Raw genomic sequence first — 13,189 nt, forward strand, 5'->3', positions numbered from 1 at the left:
CTCTTTTATTGACTATGAAGGCTACTCCATTTCTTCTGAGGGATTCTTGCCCGCAGTAGTATACCTGATGGTCATCTGAATTAAATTCACCCATTCCTGTCCATTTTAGTTCGCCGATACCTAAGATGTCGATGTTCAGTCTTGTCATCTCTTGTTTGACCACGTCCAGCTTGCCTTGGTTCATGGATCTTACATTCCAGGTTCCTATGGAGAAAAAATCTTTACAGCATTGGACTTTCCTTTCACCACCAGTCATATCCACAGCTGAGCGTCCTTTCGGCTTTGGCCCAGTCGCTTCATTCTTTCTGGAGCTACTAGTACTAGCCCTCTGCTCTTCCCCAGTAGCATATTGGACGCCTTCCGACCTGAGGGGCTCATCTTCCAGCGTCATATCGTTTTGCCTTTTGGTACTGTCCATAGGGTTTTCATGGCAAAGATATAGAATAGGATTACACTAAACATGTTTAATATCTCTCATCATCTCTTTTTGGCTCTTTAAATAATTTTATTATCCAGAAGAACTTTCTATTTTCAAAAAAAGCTGTGAAGCAGAAGTGAAGGAAAACAAGATTTCAGTTTTAGATATCTGTGAGCATTGTGTGGCTTTTCCTTGCTTTGAGTAAACACCCACCTCAACTTATAACAAATATCACTCAAAGTTAACTGAATGATTACAAATGGACATATAAAATTTAATTGATCTTGCCTTACCGCAAATATTCAATTACACAGAGACATAAAAGCAAACATGGGCAAAATCACTTCAATTGAACTCTACAAATATGGCTATGGCTAAAAGCCCCGTGTCCCACAAAATAAATCAACAGTTTAATTCATACATTACATATAAATATAACCATGAGTGCATTCATTCTTAATAGAGAAACATCTTATATTTACTCATTTTTATCTGTAGCAAAACCTCAATTTTCTACAAAAGACAGAAATTGTCATGCCTGTTTACAGATACAAAAATTCTCTTGATACAATATATTCCTTCCAATTCTGAATTATTAATGAGAGCATATTCAGTTTTCATCAACAAGATCTATTTAATCTTTAATCTGTAAATGCATGATTATTTACAGTTACTAGAGTTTATTAAAATTATTAGGTTTTTCTTTTAGGAAGGATTCTTTTTGGGTTTGCTTCAACATAAACAATCTGTTCAACATTTCTCAGGATTCTATTGCTATGCAATATACATAATACTAATAATAATTATAATAATAATAGTGGTAATAAGAACTGCACACAATAGATAAAGAAATCAAATAGCAAAGAGCCTAAGTGTTCAAAATTCCAGACAAAACTATGTGCTAGCTAGCCTGTTGAAGAACTAACCTTCTCAGCTTCATGCTGTCTAAACTCGGTATTGCAATTTGCATTATCCTAGCCAACATGTCAGGAGGTTGGGGAAGGCTGTGACAGAAAAGTCATGAGCCAGCCAACAATGCAGGTTTATCACTTGAATGCCATTTTGAAATGAGCTTCATGTGGATGTTTTTTTCTCTCTGCTATTATTAATGTTTATATTTGCCCAAAATATTTTTGAGCCCTATAAAAGACATTCAAAGTGATTAATAAAAGCAATATACAAACCTAACCATATTAAATAAAGTAGGAGTCTGACCATAAGGAATCAAGAGTAAATGTAAGGTCACATATCTTGGCTTAGGATATTCATAGATATCATGATCAATACTTTGAATAATATTGCAAAATAAACATGTAGCCCAAATAAAAAGAAATAACAAGTAGCCTATTGGCTAGTTGTAGTAGGTAATGTCTGTCTCCTGATTGACTACATCAGTTTCTCCTCAAAACATATACTGAATTCATTTCACACTTGTGCAACTAGCACTGGCATTGCAGTGTGGGTGGACTCCATTAGGAATCCCATTATGCTGTCTGGCTCACATATTGTCTTAAGTTATGTTTTTTGTAATAACTTTTTGTTGACTAAATTACAGTCTTCTTAAACTGCCATTTTGGGGTTTGCATAGCTTGGAAATCTCTGCAGAAAACAAACCACTTAATGTCCTAACCTGTTAAATGAACCAGCATTATTGTTTGCTAGCAGCTTGCAGAGCTTATTTTTGGAAGCATCTATGCCATAGATCTTGCAAATGGACTCTAATTTATAATGGAAAATGGTGAGAAAACAATCTCTGTTTCATGTATTAAAGTGGCAGGCACCTACATTTTGGAACAAAGAAAATAATAGTGTTTGAAATTGCAGTAAGAATTGAAGCCCAAAGTCACTAATAACCCGTTTTGATGCTTAATGCTTCTTTAACTATAATCATTGGGTAGATGAGCTAGTTTCATATCATAATAAAAAGAAATTAAATAAAGTATGCAAAAATGTCCTTTTACCTATTTTCCCTTACAAGAGATTGAATATGCTCAACAAAAATTTAATTTAGCACCAAGATTGCTTTTCTTAGTGATATATTTATATACATATAGCCTTTTCAGGTTGGCTTCACCATATGCTTTGTGTTATGCACGCACATAGATATCTAATCATACCACTGTATATCCTGAATATTATATATAATATAATCTATGTACACATTTACAACCCTTCAAAATACACTGCACTTATATATACATATATTTCATCAGTGGGCTACACATAGTTAAAGAAAGTTCTTCACAAAGCAAGAAACAAGAAATTGTAGCAGAAAATTATAGTCTCATGCTCTGGGCAGCTGTAAACATCACAACAATCCAGTCCTACACTTTTCTGAAACTCCTATAAGCACCAAAGAGTTTGGAGGTTCTGAGCTGATAAAGAAACTTACACACATATTTAATGGATATGGGAATGTGTTGATAATATAACAAGTTCATTTTAATTGTGCTTTGGTTATATATGCAAATTCCATTTTAAAAAAATAAATAAAATCAAAGTCTATTCTTCTGTTTCAAGTGCAGTGTTGCAGCCAAATGGCCTGATTTATCAATTGATAATTCTTATTTATTTATTTTTTTAAAAAAGGTATTCTTGTTTGGAAAAATAAAATGACTTCTTCCTTAAAAACACATTTACATCCTGAGGACAAAAACAAGAGGTTTTGTATTTAGAGCCTTCACTGAAAGATCCCACAAGGAGCCCAACAAATTAGGTTTCAGATTTCAGTAAGAGTGAGTTTGTAAGTTCCAGCAGCTTCTTCTATCTGTAACTGGAAGGTGTCTTCATTGGAATAATGCTTCACAATATTATCATCCATATTCACTAAAATACTAAGAAAAAAATGGGGTATTAAGAACAGGACATATCACAGCTGAACCAAAAACTGTCAGAATCAAAACAAGTTAGCATCTTTGGACCTACTGTCATAATCAGCAGAATATTCTGATTAGCCTAGCAAAGTAATGCACACTTCTCAATGAGAAAATTATATTATATTAAGCAAAGACTTTGTACTTTCCACTTAACAAGACAAAAAATGCCAGTATAGACTAGTTTCTAAGCAAGCCATGGAGGCAATTTAATCAGTCCAAGGCAGTATAAGTCTATTAGCCAGAAACCTTGAAAACGCTAAGACATTAAGGTAAATGTCATAACTTCTATAGGTATCAACCTTTTTTTTTAACCTCGTGGAGCCTATCCTGTTTTAGTTCACTGTAAATAAAAAGGTCATTTGCAAACTATAAACAAGCTTAAATTTCAGAATCAAAATTCTGAAAGCTCAAAGATCTCTTAGAAATGTAAGAAGTGTTCTAGGGGTGTGGGGTATAGAAAAGGTTGGGAACCACTTATGGGCCGTGGCCCACTACTGGGCTGTGGTCTCTTGCCCACCAGGCCATGTGAGTGGCTGGTCAGTGTGTGTGTGTGTGTGTGTGTGTGTGTGTGCGTGCGTGCATTCATGCATGCATGCAGTTCTCCTTTGGCTGGCACTAGCCGAGGCATGAGCCATGAGCCTTGCACCGGCGTTAGTCAAGCTATGAGCCTTACGCTGGTGCTATTCGAGCCATGTCCCAGCACTAGCAGCTCCATTTACAGAGCATGCATGCTCACGGCCCTGTTCGTGCACACGCACGCGCAGTCACATTAGCATGTATACACATGCACACACAAAGGTGCTTGCCCCTTCCTTTCCCACCAGGCCACCCACCCAGAAAGGTTGGGGAACCCTGGTCTAAGGCAATCTTTTAATTCCTGGAACAGATAAAACAAAAATTTTCACATGTCAATTGAAAAAGGCGTTATTTGCTACAAATGTGCTCTTTTTCTGTTGTAACCTAATATCCAAGCTATTAAAAATATCTTATTTGGAAAATTAAATCACAGTAAACTAAGTAAAATGATTAATATCTATATTGAACCCTACTTTATTGGAATCTATCAGCAGATAGATTAAAATCAGTGTAGGAAAATTTCTTACAAAATGTTATTGAGGAAGAAGATTAGAACAAGAGTTGGATTTCTAAGTCCATATTCTCATTCCCTGCCTAGATTAGAGAAAATTATATCAAAATGATTTACGCATTTTGCATGACTCCAATGAAAGAGCGAGAGAGAATTAAAGATAAATCTCTGCTCAGATACAATAATGAGAAGAACATATTTTCATTTGTATGGAGTATACCCAAGGATTAGAAACTTGGGGGGCTTAAAACTACCGTAATAGAAATGGGTGAAATCATCAATCAGGAAATCAAGGTATAACCATAGTTAACTTTGAGGAGAATATTAATTGGTGATAACCAAAAAATTGGAGGCCCATAATGTTATTCTTAAATGGACTTTGATATATAGTGATGGCAGAAAATATTGATTAGTTATACCCTCAAACCGGACACCTTAAGCCATATTCCATTTTTTAAAATATGGCAAAAGATGTGGTTCTTTTCATTAATTTTTGGGAAAAACCCTCTGGCAAAGAGCTGCTTTTGTTATACTCAGATATGGAAAAGTAGGTTCAGTTCTAGAAAAGTTCTAGAAGTGTAGGTAATGTTCTGCTTTAAAAATGTTTGTAATTTATACAACCTTTAAAACAATGGAAACAGAATATCGGACTATTTTGTATGTTGTAAATACATTTCATGTTAACTTATTTTGGTTAATTAATAATTGTTAATAATTATCGATAATCAGTCATAGCTTATTAATAATAATTAAATTCATCAATTACAAAAGCTATTCCCTCTCACAATACTTTTTATTGTAACCAAATTTCTGGCTTTTTGAGAACTTCACGGTATGTGCAGTCTGCCTTAAATACAAAACTCCCAGTTTGCTAAGTAAATAATTTGATATTATGAAAGTATATGCAAGCTGCTGCCACCCTTCCTTTTCAACGAAAATGGAGAAGATACAGATTGAGGGAAGTGAGAAGCTGGCTGTATGCAAGATGAAAAGTATAAAAACCGCACACCTATTGAAAAATTTAATTTATGTATACTCACCCTTTTTTACATTTCTTGAAGACTTTTCCTATTTTGTCCAAGGGGACATCATATTTGTCAGATATCTAAATATAAAAATCAAATTAAAAAGGTTAAATCTTTGAACCACAGAAGGGAAAATACTTTTATACTATACACAACAGCAGGATTACTTGCTAATACCTATGATAAAATGTACATTAGAACTGAAATCATGATTTAAATTCCCATCACATATAGCAAAAAAAGAGCACAATATAAATATTCTCATATGCTGTCATTGACTATTTTTATTGATTTCTATTTGTATTGTATCTCACCTTTATTATTTTTACAAATAACTCAAGGCAACGAACATACCCAGCATACCTCCCTTCTCCTATTTTTTCCACAAGACCAACCCTGTGAGCTAGGTTGGACCAAGAGAGAATGAATGGCCCAAAGTCACACAGCTAACTTTCATGGCAATCGTTCTGACTTTGTGAGTTCATTCTTATTAGAACAGAAATTTCTGGAGGAATGGTTGTATCCAGGGCTTTTTTTGTCATAGAACTCTCAGAACGGAGTTCCAGCACCTTTTTTGGATGGAACCTTGTAGGGTAGGCAAGGTGGGTTGTATGGCACCTTTTTCTTTTACAAAAAAAGCATTGGTTGTATCTACGTCTTATCGATTCATGCATCAAGCCAGCCAATATTTAACAATATCTAGTTTATAAATCATAGTTTCAGACTCTAGTTTCCTCACTGATCACAAATTATGGCCTCCCAAGTCAGAGAACAGACTGAATTAAGCAAAATTCTTTAGCTGCAATTTGGTGTGATATCTGAACTGAACTAATCTCTGACATATACTGTTGAATTTCTCAACAACTGTGCACAACTCATTAACAATAGTATCACAAAGTCTACATATAACTAAATAAATAACTAAATTAATTCAAAATGTTCAGTTATCTTGAATTTTACACAAAGCTGAATATTTGACATTAATTTAATCCATAATTTTTGTTTCACCATTTCTAATAAATCTGTTTCTGGAGGGCATTTCACACGACTAAAAATTTCAAGCAAGTGATTCCTCTTACAAAAAAGGAAATGATACAGTCATAAGAAAAGTGAATTCTTTCCACCAATGAATTACAGGACATTTTCCAGATTCACCTTTTCCTACTGTTATAACCACAAGAATTGTGGCAAAGGTATTGTTACTGCGAGCCGCCCAGAGTTGCTTAAGATGGGTGGCCATATAAATCTTTTAAATAAATAAATGACTTGGACAATTTCATAAACTTTTCAGCTAGCAATCCTTGGAGCAATTCTGAATAGTGTCATTCAACAAGAGAATTGGATACAGGTAGTCTTTGACTTACAACAGTTCATTTAGTGACTGTTTGAAGTTACACCACTAAAAAAGTGACTTATGACCGTTTTTCACACTTATGATCATTGGAGCATCCCTGTGGTCATGTGATCAAAATTCAGATGCTTGGCAACTGACTCGTATTTATGACGGTTTCAGTGTCTCAGGGCCCTGTTATCACCTTCTGACAAGCTAAGTCAATGGGGAAGCCAAATTCACTTAAGAACTGTTACTAATTTAACAACTGTAGTGATTCAGTTAACAACTGTGACAAGGAAGGTCGTAAAATGAGGCAACAACCAATGTTTCACTTAGCAACATAAATTTTGGATTCAATTGTGGTCATAAGTCAAGGACTACCTGTACCCTTTCTGATGCATGGAACCCTCATAAAGTGAGATGAATGGAGGGGAGTACTGATTGGCTTCCACGGAGAACCCATCTCAGTGTCCTGTTTTCCCCACCCCCACCCCATTAGAGGTCCTGGATTACTATGAGAACTGAGAAAATAAGTGCAAAATGCCATTCTGATGTTGTGCTAATTGCATCTGAAAAACTTTAGGAGCATTTTTGTTAAAGCCAGTGGGTAATATCAAGCAAATCTCTATGACTAACACCTAGTTTGCACAAAGAATGGTCACGCAATATATTGACAAATGTAAAAGCAGCAGATACATAGAGCTAATACAGTTAATTCTCCAGGATGGCTTTCCGTCTTCATCTCCACCCAGACCAGGGGTAGGCAACCTTGGCTCTTTTATAACTTGTGGACTTCAACTCCCAGAATTCCATGCTGGCTCAGGAATTCTGGGAGTTGAAGTCCACGAGTCATAAAAGAGCCAAGGTTACCTATCCCTGACCCAGACACATCCAAACTGACTATCTGTTATTTTATAGACAGACTTATGGCAGCTAAATCCTGTCCACAGGGGTTCTGTATCAATTTCAGAGAAAGTATAGGGTTTGGGAACAGGGTCAGATCAGAGAGTCGGATTCAACTCTAAAACCAACATTCTAGAAATCAGTCCTGTTAAACTTACTGAATACCAAGTACTGGTAAATATGTACCAGTCCAGTGAAAGTAGCCTAAATAAAGCTTTTCTTATATATCTCCCATGTTAACAACTTCGACATTTTTTTTAATTTTCAGTTTTTCATTGATTCTGTCTTTTTATAGTAGAATTTACATATACCTATGACCATGAAGATGCATATGCAAAAAATGTCTTCATCCAGTTTTGCAGCATGGGATAGAGATAAAAGAAAGAGAAATAAAATGTATACTTTAAAAATGTAATGAAATGTGATGAAACTGTGATGAACATATAATTCAACTTACAATATACATTTCTTGATAATGAATGCTAAATTTGGGGTGGAAAAAGTTACATTTCTGAAACTTGCAGTTACAGAAGTTGCTTGCCAAACAGAATTCATTTTCTAAGGAAAGTGAAAATTCAGACAACTAAATTTTCTCCAGATAAAAACCACTTCTTGGATGATCAATATGACTGAATACAATCTGTAGGTCTTCTAAAAATTACATTGGTGCCCTTCCCTGCTCTCAGAGGGCTGTGTGGATTAAAAGTATTACCAGTACTTTGTCTTGTTCCTTCTAATCCCTGAATATGTGTCTTCTTCACAAACTATGTTAGCATAGATAGAGTGCTAGAAAGAAATTGGTTTAGCCTGTCTGGTTTATATATCAATTAGAAAAATCTAAAATTATTCTCTAGTCTTTGTATTTCCTCCCAAATGTGCATTTGGCTTAACAAGTGAATAAATAACATTACCTACCAATGAAAATAGATGCCCAGCAAAATTAAAATTAATTACTGTAAATATATACCCATCATTCTATTTCCTTTTGGGATAGGCAATCTTAGGCCACATACAGAACAGAGAGAAAAAAATAGTACACCAATGAAAATAAGGTGTGAAGTGAGAAAAAGAAAATGAAATATAACAAAATATAGTTAATACCCTTTACTATACTTGTCCATATCTTTCTATCCTTGCAAACTACCCTTGCATCTACTACAGTATTCACATTAACCATCTTTCGAATTTAAAATTTCTTATTTCCCTCTTTCTCTCCTCATCCCCATTCAGTCATGACTCCTGTTTCTCAACCTTTCCATTCTTCCGTTCTTTATTTGATTTGCAAATTGAACCTCTCGCACTCTCTCTAAATGTTCAAACATCAGTTATTTTTTATTTAATAATTCATAGGCCGCCTATCTCATATACATGACTCTGGGCAGCTAACAATTAAAAGAGAGTGAAAACAATAAAAACTACCAAAATTAAAGCAACAAAGTAGCATAAGAATAGCCCTTGAACAGCCTTATAAACACAAACTAATCATGAAACAGGCATGGCTCTGAAATGTTTCTGTATCGATCACTCAGTTTTTTGTTTTCAATCTATATTCATTCAACACTCATTCATTATTGATATAATTCTTAAGTACACCATTCCACTTTATTCAACTCTTATGTTTCTGCTCGCATACCCAGCCAATGTTATATTGTTATACTGTATAACATTACAATTGTTATACTTCCATTAAATAGCGTGAGTCGAAGCACAAATCCCTATTTTCCATATGCCACGATTAGCACCAGGCAGTCCTATAAATATTGACTTCTGTCTTCCATTATGGTTATAGTCAATTAAGGTTTTCACATAATTCTTTTTAGGAAGATAGAGACACTGTATTCCTGGCCATCCATAAACACACTAGTGGTCAGGTTCAAATGTTATCCTAAGCGTGCTTATACGTTTCTATGCAAGATAGGATATCCCAGCTAGAAATAATACTGTTGCTTGAATCCCACCAACTAGAAGGTGCATGTTCTATGCCAGAGGTCCCCAACCTTTGGGGCACCAGAGACCGGTTCTGTGGAGAAAGGTTTTTCCATGGATGGGAGAGTGCATGGTTTTGTGTGCTGCCTGCATCCCGCAGATGGGTTTTTGCTTATTTGTGCAGACTGGTTGCTGGTATGCCATGCCCCGATACCGGCCCATGGACCAGGGGTTGGGGACCCCTGCTCTATGGTAACACACAATAAGAATGGAAGTCCAAATTTTTTGTAAGAATTCAGGCACTTGAAAATCCTACACTTAGAAAGAATACAGTAGCTATTTAGATTAAGTACAAAGAAGAAGATATGTAGGTTTCTCCATTTTTTTCTTCAAGTATGATAATAAAAATCCTTACAACTTACAGCTTCGATAAGACCTTTCAGAGATGGAACTTTAAGCATAAGTGCATCAAATACTTCTTCTGATTCTTTCCGGACATACAACAACACTAAAAGAAAGGTAAAAAAAGCAAATAAAATAAAATAAAATAAATTATAAACACTATTTTCTCTGTTTGCCAAAAGCAGGTGACAAAATGTACAAATAGTACGTTTAATATTGCACTGGCCTTATTTTGCTTTGACAAAGCAAGGCAGAATACAGTATATACACACCCTTTCCCAATGCTTAGTTAAACACACTCCAGATTATGTCACCACAGTACAGTATAGCATAGTCTGGCCTCTAGTCCCCTGTAAATTAACCTCCACTGCCGCTGGCAGCAGGCAGAACGTTTGTTCTGAACAATGAGCCAATTAACACTCTGGTACTTGATTTTTTTTTCCTTCAGTTTGTTCAGTGGTTCCTCAAATATACTGAAGGGAATTGATTGTGCAAAGGAGGATGGGATTTAGAAGTCAAGCCACTGCTATATTTAAGTCCGTTTTTTTAAAAAAAATAAACTAAAAACGCATAAAAGATTGTGAAGGAAGAGCTCAGTGCTTCCAACTTATTGCTATTCATCCTTCCATTATTAATATATTACGTGCGTTTCAACATTGCCTAGACAATTAACAAGGACTTTGTGTTATCACGGAATAAACTGTAGAGATTAAAATACATTACTGATCTTTAATAATGTAAACATAAATATTTTTTAAGTTAGGGAAAAAAAACCTTTAAACTTCTACTTACTTTCAAAAGAAAATATTCCCTGTAAGAAAAAGTGATGCCTGGTAGTAATCTAGGATGGAGTTGAACCTTCTGACAATCAGAAGTCTCACTAAATTAATCCAGTTAAACACAATTATCATGTGCTTACATTTTTCCCCCCTTCTGTCAAGTTAGACATGCAACTCAGCAACAGAGGGGGAGGAGTCTCTACAGGATATAACCATGTTTTAGGGGAGAGTGGCAGCATCTGTACCCTTGCTCCATTAGGACAAGAATCATGTGCAAGTATACGGCCTAAAGAGGTTCAACATACCGTACAAGGGACTCTACAATTATGCTGCTATACTTCAATTCGTATTTTGAAGAAACACACTAGTTAATTAACATGTGGCTAAGAGTACAGGAATCTGCTTTATGCTGAATTAAAATGTTGGCCCATCTAGTCCAGTGTTTTTCAACTTGGCAACTTCCAGATGTGTGGACTTAACTCCTAACTCCCCAGAATTTCTCAGATGGCATGTTAGGGAATTCTGGGAGCTGAACTCCATACATCTTGAAGTCAACAAGATTGAAAAATACTGACAGACGAGTGTAATATTGTCTAACCCGACAGGCATTGTTTGCCAGGTATAAAAAAAAAGCTTTCCTAGCCTTACCAGGAAAAACTGAGGATTTTCCCCCTCTTGTAGTTAGATACTCAAATAAATTAGAATGTAATCAGGCTTTGCTTTTCTTTACAATTTTTGTATCTTGTTCTGAAAAAACTGATGAGACTAAGCTCACTTAAAGCCAGAAAGTTCAACGTAATATATTGATTAGTCCTCAATTTACTTCTCCCAAACAACTGATATCAAAGTCCTCTTTGCTCTGTATGATAGCATAATCTAAATCATAGGTGTGCTACTGTTATATTAACAACATGTCAATCAACAAGGGCGAGTTCAAAACTCCAAAGTGAGTCAGGGAAAAAAAATCCTTGAAGCGAAGGAGTTTTTAAGGAGAAGTGAGGTCTGAAAGAATACACAGATAAGGTTCTTGAATTCTCAACAAAAACTAGTGACTCATTTTGTGACTTGCACCAAAAGAGAAAAACAAGCCAACTGACAGCGCTTGCCTTGTTGAAAAGTCACAGGGAGAAAATGTGACATTCTTCTTGACTTAGCTGCTTTTGGACTTTGGACCTGACTCCCAAGTACACGCTACTTAGACAAGGTCTTATTTCTCATGAGTGCCTAGGTCTACGGGCTCTTCTGTAAAACATTATAGGAACTCCAGCTCAATTCTTTCTCATCTTCTTCCTGACTAGTTAATCAAATGATTGCTTATACATAAGAGGTTAATGTTAAGTAAGGCCACTCCAAAGGTATCTTGTATCCACATATTCATTCGGTATCAGGAAAGGAAAGGAGAAGGAAAAAATAGCAACTTTGGGATCTTTCTATGCAATCTGAGTGTATTTATTTATTAGCTGTGTATTCAACAACTATTTGGGAATTCTAGGTTGAGAATATATTCATCTTCCTCCTATTTTTTTCCCCTACATTAAACTTACGAGATAGAGTAGGACCGAAAGACATTCGGACAAAATAACCCAGTGACCTTCTATAACTGAGGTGCACTTGACCCGGTTCTCTTGACTCTTAATCCAGTGTATTTACTACAGCATACTAGCTTGTATGCAGTGAAGAGTTTTTCCCATAATACTAAGGCAAAATACCTCTTGCAGCACCAATTTCTCGATGATACTTTTTTTTTAATACCATGAAATCCTTGTTTAAAACCTGCAGGCTGGAGGCCCTCTGATTAGCACATCACAGAGATACGGTAGGACTTGGCCCCAGGGGCTATAGTTAGCTTGCCCCATGCCTCTTGCAGAAGCTGTATAAGTCCAAACTGGATCAACCAATTCAATGTCATGCATAAGCAAAGTTCTAACAAGGCAAAGTTTGGTCTATCTTGATGATTTATTAATCACCTGGTTTGGGGTTGGGAGATGTGCCAAGAAGATGAGGGGAAATGAGGAATGGAACATGACTGGGAGGAAAATATTTTTATATATAACTGACAGGAGGCAAAATGGTAGGAAACTGCTACTTGGCCATTTCAGGGGAAAGAGGCCTTCCTTTCAGGTTGCAGTCTAACCAAGGCAATCAAGAAAGCAATGAAGGTAAGCCCTCTGACCCACCTGTTTTTTTTACTGGCAGATAAGTTGCTAGTGTAACATCTATTATCTAGGGTGCAATCTTGAATGAAAGCACGGACCTGGCAAGTGATAGAGGCCTGTCTGAGAGCTCTTCAAGCAATTGCCTAATTTGTGATGCAGCAGGCTATGGGTGGCAAGCATACGTTATAGTCAACAGGACTTCTCTCCTACTGATCCAATGCTCCATCCAACAATCTTCCAATTCTAAGTGCTAGTTGCTCTGTTTGAGTGGCTGAGACAGCGTA

At 35.9% G+C, this 13,189-nt stretch overlaps 1 protein-coding gene across 3 annotated transcripts in view; it reads right to left on the reverse strand.

Moving 5' to 3' along the window:
* Positions 1-444: 444 nt before the first annotated feature.
* Positions 445-13,189, reverse strand: part of GRHL1 (grainyhead like transcription factor 1) — a 65,981-nt gene continuing 53,236 nt past the window's right edge. For all 3 annotated transcript variants that reach the window (XM_081313693.1, XM_081313694.1, XM_081313692.1), the window contains exons 14-16: positions 9,991-10,076; positions 5,422-5,486; positions 445-3,252 (exon numbers count right to left, since the gene is read on the reverse strand). In XM_081313693.1, coding sequence (XP_081169819.1) covers positions 3,138-3,252; positions 5,422-5,486; positions 9,991-10,076 — 266 coding nt within the window. In that variant the 3' untranslated portion in view covers positions 445-3,137. The remainder of the gene's footprint in view (positions 3,253-5,421; positions 5,487-9,990; positions 10,077-13,189) is intronic.

Source organism: Vipera berus (genome assembly GCF_964194415.1).
Source record: "Vipera berus genome assembly, chromosome: 1".
Lineage (NCBI taxonomy): Eukaryota > Metazoa > Chordata > Lepidosauria > Squamata > Viperidae > Vipera > Vipera berus.